Source organism: Nansenia antarctica (genome assembly GCF_963989245.1).
Source record: "Nansenia antarctica genome assembly, chromosome: 15".
Classification (NCBI taxonomy): domain Eukaryota; kingdom Metazoa; phylum Chordata; class Actinopteri; order Argentiniformes; family Microstomatidae; genus Nansenia; species Nansenia antarctica.
This window is the reverse complement of record NC_137685.1, coordinates 12,181,404-12,194,408: the sequence shown is the minus strand read 5'-3', so window position 1 is coordinate 12,194,408 and position 13,005 is coordinate 12,181,404. Positions and strand designations below refer to the sequence as shown.

Here is a 13,005-nt window from a genome sequence, read left to right as displayed (position 1 = left end):
AAAGGGTACTCTGTACGCTTGTCTGTTGCATGCGAGGACACCATCAAAGTTGACATTGTCTTCAATCACTCTCTGCTGGATTTCACAGAGTCGGATGGCATTATTTTGAAGGACCATGTCAACAATGAGTGATGCATACAACAAAAAAAAGCAATAGTTGCGCGGATTTCATCAGTAATGATTGTTCTTGGTTTTCCTCGGCCTCTCATCTCAACAATGAGTGCTTCCTGTTGTTGGGAGAAAAGTGCAGTCCTTCCACCCCCATTTGGTCGTCTTTCAATTCTACAAAGGGGAATATGCACTTACAAACTCTGAATGTCCTGATGATGCTGGCCACAGAGAATCTGCTCAAATTGGGTTGGACTCTTTGTCCTGCTTCCCTCATTGTTGTCCCATGAACAACAACATGGTCTACAATATTTGCGCGGATTTCATCAGTAATGATTGGTCTGATCACATCATTAGAAACATGTGTGTTACATTTTGAGTTGTTGTGTGTAACAGATGACAACTGTGTTGGAGTTGTGTTCACATTCTGCTGCCAGTGTTTACAATTTTGCAACACAAGTGTATCACAGTGTGAAATGTGTTTAGTGACTGAGAATATGTTTAAGGTTTGGCAACAAAGAGCGGATGAGTTTAGCAAATTGTGTCTGCCTGAACAGTGTTTAAGGTTTGGCCAAAAGAGTGTTTGATTCGACAAATGAGTTTAGGCCACTGAGAATTTAGTTCAGAGAATGGGGTTTAGTGTTTTAGCAACTGAGAAAAACTGTCATTTTCCAATTTTCCACAGAAAGTTGAATCAAACCTTGAGAAGCAAAATGCTAAAATATCGCAATTTTTTCTTTATGCGTATTAATTAAAATAATATAGAGACCTATATGACATCTGCATGGTTAGTCAATGACGAGGCACTGAATTTACCATAGTCAATGCAAAAGGGAAGCAATACATCAATCAAATATCTGATTAGAACATTATTATTGACTATTGGGCAGAGAACAGTCTCTAAGATCCACAGATTTCCATTAATTCTACAAATAATCTGTATGAGATGACCAACATGAACACGATGTTTACTTTTGAGGGAGTAGCATGTAGCCTACTGTAAAAGTCACTGATCTATCATAAAACATTTACATTCAAGAATATATTTGAATATATGTGCTGACAAATACAGAGATTAATCTTAATAATATATCTTTATTTAAATCCTAAGCAAAAGCTATAAAACAAATAGAGACATACTTACAAATAGGTTTTGACCAAGACAAACTGACACAAAAAATTACATAGATACACATTTACAATATCATATAGAAACAAAATTAGAAGGAAGACTGTTCACATAATATTCTGTACATCAAATCATACACTCATTGAACACTATACCACAGTTTTTCTCAATCGTTTACACACTAACATCGGAACTTGAGACACAATGACCAAAAGCTGAAACTTGTGTACCTTATCTCACACCAATTCTTCACAAATACTAACACATTTCCTGCTTTTCACTCATTTTGCAGTTCTAAACCACACAGTTAACAAAACACTAAACACAATTCTCTACATTTGGCACAATCTTCCTTGATAAAATCTCTAGTGTTCACATGGAAAACACTACCATTCAGAGTGCTAAACTCAAACCACCAATCACACTCATATGGGCAAACACCTATTGCTTTTCAATTAGCAATCATAGCTTTAGCATTAAAAGTACCAAATGTGAGCTCTCCTGTGTTGAAAGTATATCAGGGCTGGATTCGTCATGCCAGGCGATACTTTCCCCTCTGCTTGGTCAAGGAGAACATTGCCTGTGAAGTCGATGAGGTCCTGTGGCCTTTGTGTAGACTAGAGTATATGCATTTACATTTGTTCTATTGTTTGTTCTGTATGAAGAACACTTTACAAATCCAACTGTCATTGCTGAGATGTATACAGTATTTCAGAATAAATACTGTATACTGTGGTGTGTAGTGTAACACTGAAAATGCAAAAGTACTGATAATCTTATCATAGTACTGTTTTCTGCTGATCATAGTGTTTTTCCATTGAGCACATCAGTGTTCAATTGGTTCTTAGAAGTGTATTCATTTGATGGTGTGTGTGTGTGCGTGTGTGTGTGTGTGTCATTTGACAAAAACATTTCATTTTGAGAAGACATAACATTATTTTGAATGCAATGTTTGCTTTTGCAAGAGATTTGTGGAATTTAGGGTTTTGTGTGTGAGTTTTTGGATTTGTGTTAAGAGGTAATAGAAAATTAGCCATGCTTTCAGAAAACGTGTTAAAGTGATAGAAAAAAACTGTAATACTGGGTAGGGCCTCCCTTTGCTCCCAAAACAGTCTCAATTCTTCATAGCATTGATTCCACAAGATTTTGTAAACATTCCTTTGAAATTCTGGTCCATGATATCATGATTGCATCACGCAATTCCTGCAGATTTTTCATGTGCACTTTCAAGCTGTAAATCTCCCCTTCTACCACATCCGAAAGGTATTTTATTGGATTCAGGGGTCTCATTTATAAAAAAGCAAATGTTTCTAAACAGACGTAAGCATTATTTATAAACCGGCTGCGCTTGTTTAAAATTGCGTACGTACTTCCTTCTATAAATACCAAATATACTTGAAATTGAACGCAGGTGAATGAGCTTTGTATTTATGCCCTGTGATGGCAGCTCAATTATAGCGGCTGAATTAAGCCAAGTGAGCGGGAGAGGGCAGAGAAGGGTGGCTTCTCGGTAAGTTGCATTTGTAACGTTTGATCATTTGTAACTAACCAGGCAAATGCTTATACTGTAATAATATAATGGTCTTATTCTTATCAGGTGACATTGAAAGGAAATCCAGTATAAAGCCTCTTTCACACATACTGTAGTTCCCTGTAATTTCCATGGAATCCCAAGCTGTGCCGACCAGGCATTTTCGCCGTTCACACATGAGCCAAATGCCGGTAGATTCCCGGGTTTCTCCCTTTCACACATGTCGGCGATTCCCTGGTTGCACGATCTACTACAACTGGAGCGGGACGGGCGCGCGGGACCGCCACGCACCATATATATATATATATATATATATATATATATATCTGCCATATCATACCTCTGTTTTATATTGAAAAATATGACGATAAATAATTTAATTAATAATTAATTAATAAATACATGTGGGACGGAGGTATGATATGGCAGATGTGTGGTGTGTGGCGGTCCCGCCCGCCCGTCTCGTTCCAGCGACTCAACTCGTATTACGAGTGCTTACCATCACCAAGTGATGGCCAACTAAAGCACTTGATTACCGTTGATATAAACATACTATACTAGTCCATCAGCACAGTATGGGAGAACTTGGTGATAAGCATAATACGAGTTCACTCGATTAGACATATGAATTACATGAATTACAGTAGGCAGTGCGGCTCACATGCCTGTAATAACTCAGCATAACCAGTAGGTAATGTGCGTACGTCAAGTCAATACCTGACGTAGAGCTACGATCGTTTCCACGGTCAAATTGACTCACGTTGAAATGTTGATAAGTCACTACTTTGACATGGTTTTCTACGTACGACACGGGTAAGATCAAATTTTATCCAAAGTACTTTCTATAAATGAGGCCCCAGATCCGGTGACTGGGAAGGCCACTGAAGAACACTGAACTCATTGTCATGTTCATGAAACCAGTTTGAGACGACGGTTGCTTTGTGACATGGTGCGTTATCACATCATGCTGTAAGTAGTCATTAGAAGATGGGTACATTGTGGCCATGAAGGGACACACATGGTCAGCAACAATACTCAAATAGGCTGTGGCATTCAAGCGATGATTTATTGATATTAACAGGCCCAAAGTGTTCCAAGAAGACATTCCCCACATTACACCACCTGAATGAATGAGAAGGTGTACAAGTGTTCCTAATAAAGTGTTCAGTGAGTGTATGTACAGTATACTTGTAAGCAAATAGGCTTCACACAACACACTTTAGTGGGAAAAAGAGAGTCAGACATCCATGCTTTATGTAAACATATTCAACATGGGATGTGAATTAAGCTTTATTATTTGATTTGATAACAATGTTACATGCATGCACTATGTTTAAATGTTGTGTGTGTTAGAGATCTACTATTCAAATAGTCTATATATTTTTGCAAACCTTGCATTGGCAGCTCCTTCAGATATACAGTACACAAGAACACACAGAACATTAACAAAATCCGCACAGTCCACATTGCGGAATGTTTAAGTCGGTTTCAAATGTCACAATTCTTCTTGACAACAGCAACCATCGGCAGTGCATTAACCTGTAGGCCTACTACGCATGCAAACTAACGGAAATCCCTTGTATTGAGTCATATAAAAATAGAATCCTTCCTAACACACACTTTTGGAATTATAACAGAAATAAGGCCACATATCCATATCCTTTCCTTTGCCAAACGACAATGCTTCAGAGTCCTGTCCCATATTTTGCAATAGCTTTCACATGTTACGACGATGCCATTCGATGTTAATTACTGATGGTCTCAGAAATGCTCGACCATCCTCCAAGAGATTGGTCCAGATGTTGTTCTTGTTGTTTGTATCTTAGGGCCACTGTCTTTCCAATATTTCTCTAGTTTCAAACACAAGCACTCACCTTACAGAAAGTGCAGTGTGAACAATGGAACTGTTATGAATTTTAATGACAGAGAGATCCCATTTTTGCTGGAGATGCCACATCGGCTTTTTGGCATCCCCGGTAAGTTGTTGAAGGTCAGTAGCAAATCTTCCTGATACTGTCTGTTGATACTGTCTTATAGTGGTTGAGTGAGTGGGAGAGATAGAGAGAGAGAAAACTTAAGAGACTTCATTGCAAATAAAAAATATGTTTGAATTATCACCTACTGAGGGGGGGGGGGGGGGGTGTTAGGATGAGTGGAAAGTGATAGTTCTCTCCATTTCCTTCCTTTCCTTCACATTTTGTATGGTCCAGTTTTCATTGAGAAATATGGGTGTAAGCTAACTCCATACTGTTATTTCTCTCTTCTTCTTAGAAAACCAGACCACCTTTTCTATTCTTTCTGCATCTTTTCTCCCATACCACACTCCAGGTTAGGACTAGTGTTTAGACGACCAAAATAACAACCCCCCCCCTAGACTGAGATAGTTTGTAACATCTACAGTATACCCCAGATATGTTTGAAAAACGACAAAGAAATAATAAAAGAAAATTACTCTCCAAAGTAGGAGAAAAAATAAGAATGCATTGCATGCATCGCAAATAAACTTGTGTTTACTTGTAACATGAACCCAGCTGAAACAACTGCATTCATATTGACCCATATCTCAAATACCAGAGCTATGGCAGAGAAAAACGATGCATAAAGTTGCAAAGTAAAGCGGCACATTGCGTTTCCCTCAGAACAGGCAAAGTGGCAAGGGTGCACACTTTTGAGAACAACTTATTCTGAGGCACTCTTTCCCTTTTCTCTCCTCTTCTCTGGCAACAAATGGGTAGGGATACGAAGGTGACCCAGGAGTTTGCACACATCCGTTGCTACATGTTCAAACTTTTGGCTGACGAGGAGTGTGTGGTTGGCCTTTCTCATTCTGAACAGGTGCACGCTCCAGAGCATTTGAAAGACAGCGGGTTTGCTACCATTGACAGAACCACCACATGAATAATTCATTTAGGTGCCACATAAAACTAGCGAAGTTCGAATTTAGAGGAGGAGTGTTACTAGAGACTGTGATCTTTACTAGAGACACCTCCAGGTATTCAGACCTGCGCTGGGGTTTGAAATTGTACAGAGGAAGTAGAACATATTCCATCTCAGGCCAAATTCCAGTTATGACCGTCATGTTCCGAAAACTCAGGCTTTCAGAAAACATATGCCAACAGGAGCTCGGAATAGCAGCTGCTTAAAATAAAGTTTGATTATTTCAATATCTACACAATATTTTTCTTTTTGAATTTTCACCTCTGAAATCCTGTATATACTGTCGATCTTTTTCAGGTCATATAGGGAAACATTTAAATTTCAACACTTTGAATATCTAGTACTATAGAATATATTTTTTATCATGAAACATGTGGCTAAAATATCGAACTACATACAGTGTGGACTGGCAAAAACACAATTTATTGTCTATTCAATTACCACTCAGGCAAGAGGAACCTGGAAACAGTTCTCGTAAGAGGATGACACTGCTCATTTAGAACATTTTAAATGGTCAAAACCAAAACGACGCCTCCAGAAATGCCCTGAGAAGAAACATAACATGTCATCTGTCATCTGTATGTCTTTCCTTTGTTTTAGATAACAACCGTTTGTCCGACTCTCTCTGATGTCAACGTCACTCTACGTAAGAAAAATACACAATGCCACAGAGTAGTCAGAGCTCTACCATGGCAACCCAAGGGGAACATTTTGAGGCCGCAGGCCCACAGTTTCTTGAAGTTTCTCCTGTCTTTGACCTTAAAAAGATGCGTAAAAAGAGACACATTGCATGCAGGGCTAGTATAGTGAGCGGAGGAGAAAAGGTGAGCCACATTTCTCAGCGGCCTCAGCCATTGTCCATTGAACAGTGCACAACCTTTTGTCCCTCTCCAGATACTCCACCATGACTACTTAGTTTAAGAAAGAAAGGCGAAAAGAAGAAAAAAAAGGTTGATGAGCTCTCGCTCCAAAGATTGTGCCGCATGCCAGCATTTGAACCTTTCAGAGATATACAGTTGCAGTTGTTACATCACAGAGAGCTTGCTGTGTCCGGCAGGCAGGAGAGCGCTAGGGGCAGTGAATAAGTGGATTAACAGCAGTCAGGGAAGGTAATGTCAACATGGAAGGAGGAGTGTGTTGCGAGGGAAAAGCTTTGAGTTCTGTTGTTGTTGTCCTCCCCCTCCTTCCACCCATCGCCCAAGGACCACCATCGCCATAGGACCATAACAGAAAACACCTGAAACAACCTTGACTGCTGTCACGGTCCTCACCCCCTTTAAGATGGCCCCCTACCTTGCTGAAACCCCCTACCATTACCCCTCCAACCCCTATCTACACCCCCCCCCCCCCCCCCGTCCTCCACCGCAAAAACGAAACCTGTCTTTAGTGCTGTTACAGTCTCTCCACTCTTTCAAGGCTCCTCTCCTCTCCCAGCCCCCCCCCCCCCCCTCCCCCCCCCTCCCCACTCAGAGGTGCGTTTTCCGTCCCTGGGGCCCAGTGGACAAGGTGCTGGTCTTGTTGGTGGTGGAGGAGGAGGTGGAGGAGGCCGGCAGGGGGGGGCGTGGCTCGATGCCATGGCTCTTCATGAAGGAGAGCAGCTGGTCGGGAATCTCAGCCAGCACATCCTTGGCCAGCCGCGCCATGCTCAGCACCTGGTTCCCCGAGCGGTCGATGTAGTCTCGGAACGGAACAAACTAGAGAACCGGAGAACCGATTAGAACACCTTATTTGACTGTATTACTTTATTCAAAAGGAGCAAGGCACATTGATAAGAAACATATTTTTTCCCACAAATGCACCAGATGAAACCAGAGGGCTCATTTTCATCGGCCGTCCCAGGGCAATGTTGAGTAGGTGTGCTATGTTTCAACATGTTAACGATATATATATATATTTTTTAAGTCACAGAGAGGCATCCAAGAAGTGTACGAAAGGAGAATTGGAACAAGAAAGACTTTGAAAGGCTGAAGTACCTGTACGATGTCTCGCTCAGCGTCACGCCCCCTAGAGGACACTCTGACCACGTCCCCGTCCAGCTCCTCCATGGCTGTGGAGCAGAGACAGAGACAGAACACATGTGTGATAGAGACAGGACACATGTGTTTGACACTTGAATGGGTAAAAGTGCAAGCAAGACATGTTTATGCACGTCCACCATTAATTCAAACTGGATTCAAAATTCTTTCTAAAAATAACATACATTTGAAACACTACAGCTCATGAATATGAATTTGAAGTAGGATTTGTGGATAATAAAGTGGAGTAGATAGAGGAGCTGGGAAGCAGATGCTGGCGATGCCTTTTGGACGACAGTAGGGTTCAGACTGAGGGTTCAGCCACGGGCCTAATGGCCTCTCCTTTAGGACTTCTGAATTTAGAAGCACTGGATAGATTGGGAGCAATTGGGATGGAGACTCATTGTGTATTGGTCTGTGTTCTAATAGTTGCTCACTCTCTATTCTACCCTCCCTGGTCCCCCTTTCCCACAAGTCTCCTATCTGAGGAGCGCTGGCCAGGTTTGTTGTTATCGGGACGTGGCATGGAGCAGGCTGTCAAAGAGCTACTGAGAAGAGACTGGGGATGTCAGAGATGGCCTAGAGAGCTGCCAGATGGCTACTGAGAGAGCAGGGGCAAGAGGAAGAGAGAGAGGGAGAGAGAGAGAGAGAGAGAGAGAGAGAGAAAGAGAGAGAGGGGTAATATAGATAACGAGAGGAGAGAGGGAGGGACAGCAGGAGGGAAGCAGAGGGGTGCAGGTGTCTTGGGTAAACTAAGGCATGTGGGGGGATCCCCAGAGTCACGGAGCTTCCTGCTCCCCTGAATGTCACATACCTGCAACGTTTCTCTGTAAACATGCACGCACGCATGCACACACACATGCACACACCCACGCACGCACGCACGCACGCACGCACGCACGCACGCACGCACGCACACACACACACACACACACACACACACACACACACACACACACACACACACACACAGAGCCTCCTGCTCGGCATAAATGTCGCATAAACACGCAGGCATACATGTACACACACACGAGCACAGGGGGTGCCTACGCACACCACACACACACACACACACACACACACACACACACGCATACACGCACACACACACACACACACACACACAGAGCCTCCTGCTCGGCATAAATGTCGCATAAACACGCAGGCATACATGTACACACACACAAGCACAGGGGGTGCCTACGCACACCACACACACACACACACACACACGCACACACACACACAGACACACACACACACCCACACCAATTTTACGCACCAATTCAATGCATGCATCACACGACATCCACCAAACACATACACTTAACCAACTCCCACAGGCTTAGGTTTGCACACATACATATTCAAACGTCCATTGAAACCATGCATGGGGGAGGGAGAGAGGGAGAGGACCCATGGCCTGATTGATTTGAAGTAGGGGGGGGGGGGGGGGCGAAGAATCAAGGCGAGGAGAAGAGAAGGAGACGGTGCACTAGGGTTGTGTCAAGCACTGTGTTAAGATTTATTTCCAAAGGCAGGCTCCCTCTGTCTCTGTTAGATCCAGCTCACCTGGCTCCCCTAACTGGAGGTAGGTAGAGTGTGGAGGTGACAGCAGGCCTATCAAACAAAGACCCCTCTGCCTAGCTAAAGTTATGCAGACTCTCCGCCAAACGCCCGCTGGGAGGCTGTCAATCCTCCCTCTCTCTATCTCTCTCTTTCTCTCTCTCTCTCTCTCTCTCTCTCTCTCTCTCTCTCTCTCTCTCTCTCTCTCTCTCTCTACTACACACACACACACACACACACACACCACAAGAGCCTGTGGTGGATCCGTTGGCAGTCACCCCTGACCCCTCTCACAGCCCTGTGTAGCGAGTAATAGGTCCCACAGAGAGCTCACTCCTCGTTAGGCATGAATAATCCACCCTCCCTCCCGTACCTGTCCATGGCAAGTGTCTTCACTTCAAACCATTCAGCCAATTAACTTTAGGAAAGGCATAATGCATAATAATGGTGCTCTGCTGTTTGCATGTGGGGGTCTCTCTGCTTTGTTTGGCTGTTGTCTCGTTATTTAGACACACACACGCACGCACACACGCACAGATGCACACACACACCAGCCATGGCGGGTGAAAACACAATTAACTTCCTGGTTTTGAAGCCTGAGGGCTTAAGTGACGCAGACATAGGAAAGCAGGACTATCTGACTATTCCTTGACATAAGTTGATAAATGAGGCACAGGGGAGTAGAGAGAACCAGCAGACAGACATTTCTGTCCTCTCTGGGAATGGAGGGTGGTTCTCGCCTCCACTATTTCACAGTTAACCATGGATTTCATAACATTATATAATATTGTAACTTTTCTACTTTATATCAATCCCTGAAGAAACATTAAATACTACTCACAGGACTAAAAAGTCCTGTAAAATCTATTTAATCTATCAAAATAACTAAAAGTTACTCACAGTGTAAAATCACTGAAGTAAAAGACTGATGAATTATGCATTCATGCACGCAATAGTAATATTCAAATAATACTGCAATTATTATCCTTACTATTACATGTTTATTATAATTATAATAACAACAATTATATTGTAATATTATTAATATTATAGTAGTAGTATTATAATATACACAATATTGACCTCTGCACGCTATTATTACCCCCACTCAGTCGTTAACCTGTTGTCCCACCCAGAGGACGTCTGACCTATGACCTCTGACTCACCTACTATCAGAATCAGAATCAGAATCGCTTTTATTACATCTCATTGTACACAAGAGTCAAATTCTTTGGCTTTGGTTCCTCAACATTAACATTGCAGTATTCAGATACCAAAACACAATAATAGTAAGTAACGTACGTAAGTATAATAAGTAACCCTACCCTCCTCGCACCTTGAAATAGCAGTAATACCACGTTCATTGATAAAACTACATAAAGTATGGAAAGGGGGGATGGCAGTTTTAGAAGGGGGATGATTTTGACTGTTTCTATTTCAGGGGGATGCCATCCCCCCTCAACTCGAGTGCTGCTTATACTGTAATAATATAATGGTCTCATTCTTATCAGGTGACATTGAAAACATGGCTGCGAACTCCCTTTGTGAACTCCCAGACACCGGAGGAAAATCCAGTATAATTTAGCGTGTGGCCGGGCAAGGTCCGTTGTATAGGCATGTTGAAGGAGAGATGGTGTTGCCTTGACAGCTCCGGAGGAATATAAAGAAAGACTGAAATACAATCATAAACATCAGTTCCCTTTAAATCTTGAATTAAACTCATTTTCTCGGCTGATAACAACATTGTTAATTTTATTACGAGCCACTTGCATGAATTACAGTAGGCAGTCTCACATGCCTGTAATAACTCTGCATAACCAGTAGGTAATGTGCGTACGCAAGGTCAATACCCGACGTAGAGCTACGATCGTTTCCACGGTCAAATTGACTCACGTTGAAATTTTATAAATCACTACGTTGATGTGGTTTTCTACGTACGACACGGGTAACATCAAATTTGATCCAAAGTACTTTCTATAAATGAGGCCCCTGCTCTACCTCTCGACACCATTATACATACAGTGGTCCTGGCACTAACATAGGTTACCTCAAACAACTCCCAATGGCTGACACTAGTAGTAGGCTCTCCATCTCTCCCCTTCCTCAAATGGCTAGGTTTGCTCTCCTGAATACTCGTTCCCTTAACAACAAGTAATCCTCTCTTCTCCACCATTAATAGACTACTCTAGCCCCCTGACAACTCCCTTCACTCAACGTCCTCTGATCTCTGCAACAGATTCATTGATTACTTTCAAAGTAAGATTAATGGCATCTGCCAGCAGCTCAAGCCCCCCTCCCCCCATTCTTCACCTATCTGATACAACTGTTCCTCCAACCCAATCCCTGTTCCCTCTCTGCCTTCTCCCCTGTGGAAATTGACTCTATAATGAAGCTGCGGATTCAGGGCCAAGCACAGCGCTGAAACAGGTCTGGTCAAGGTGGTCAATGATCTCGTCTTGGATGCTGATGATGGCACTGTCAACATGCTCATTCTCCTTGACCTTTCCGCGACTTTTGATACTATCTCACACTCCATCCTCCTGGACCGACTTGAGACGACCCTCGGCATCACTGGAACACCCCTGGCTTGGTTCAAATCATTCCTGTCCAACAGGTGGCAGTACGTGTCCCTTTGGGGGGGTCCAGATCCGCCTCAGCACCAGTGAGACAAGGCGTCCCTCAAGGCTCCGTTCTTGGCCCGCTACTGTTCACCATCTACCTCCTCCCGCTTGGTTAGGGTCCTCAAAACTCCACCTCAAATTCCACACATATGCTGACGACACCAAGCTCTGCCTCCACACCAAACCCTCTGCCGCCCTCCCTCATCTCCTGCCTCCATGAAATCAAGGAATGGATGACCACCAACCTACTCAACAGCAATACAATGGAACTCATAGTTATTGCACTCAAGACCCTCCAAAGGATCGGTAACCTCGTCCTCACCATTGACGGCTGTTCCATCTGCCCCTCCCCAGAGGTCAGGGACCTGGGGGTCATGGGACCCAACCCTTTCCTTTGAACCCCACATACGGTCAGTCACCCAGTCTGCCGTCTTCCATCTCAAAACCATCTCCCGTCTCCGACGCTCACTCTCTGATACCTCCACTGAAACATTAGTACATGCTTTTGTCACCCCCCGCTTGGATTATTGCAACATTGTCCTTCTCTGTGTTTCCAGCAAGGGCCTGAACCCGGCTACAATATGTCCAAAACTCAGCTACAAGGATCACCTGCACTAAATCCTGGGAGTACATCACCCCCACCCTGCAACAACTTCACTGGCTCCCACAGAATCTCCTTCAAGATCCTCCTCCTCACCTTCAAGGCACTCTATGGCCTGGCCTTAGCCTACCTCACTGACCTACTCCAACCCTACACCCCTGCACGTGGTCTCCGATCCGCCAATGCTCATCTCCTTGTCATACCCCGCACTAGGCGTCGCACACTTGGTGACCGTGCCTTTTCTGTTGCTGCATCCCAAGCTGTGGAACACCCTCTCACCAGCCATCCGATGCTCGGATACTCTCAACACATTCAAGACCAGACTCGTTTCTGCTTTGTCATCTCTTGATATTGCTTTTCATTGTTGTCTATCTGTCTGTCTTCAGTACTTTTCTCATATTCTCTTTCCTCTCTCGCTTTCTCTCTCTATCTCCTCTGATTGCTCCACCTTCTTCTTCAGACGCATGTGTTCAGACTCGCCTTCGATCAGCACGGCC

At 43.6% G+C, this 13,005-nt stretch overlaps 1 protein-coding gene across 1 annotated transcript in view; it reads right to left on the bottom strand.

Moving 5' to 3' along the window:
* Nucleotides 1-13,005, bottom strand: part of LOC308171122 (copine-9-like) — a gene marked incomplete at both ends in the record, with an annotated part of 110,213 nt that overhangs the window by 1,722 nt on the left and 95,486 nt on the right. Inside the window, 3 exon segments of the mRNA XM_080545993.1 lie at nt 7,172-7,236; nt 7,238-7,399; nt 7,679-7,752. Of these exon segments, the coding sequence (XP_080402119.1) occupies nt 7,172-7,236; nt 7,238-7,399; nt 7,679-7,752 (301 nt within the window).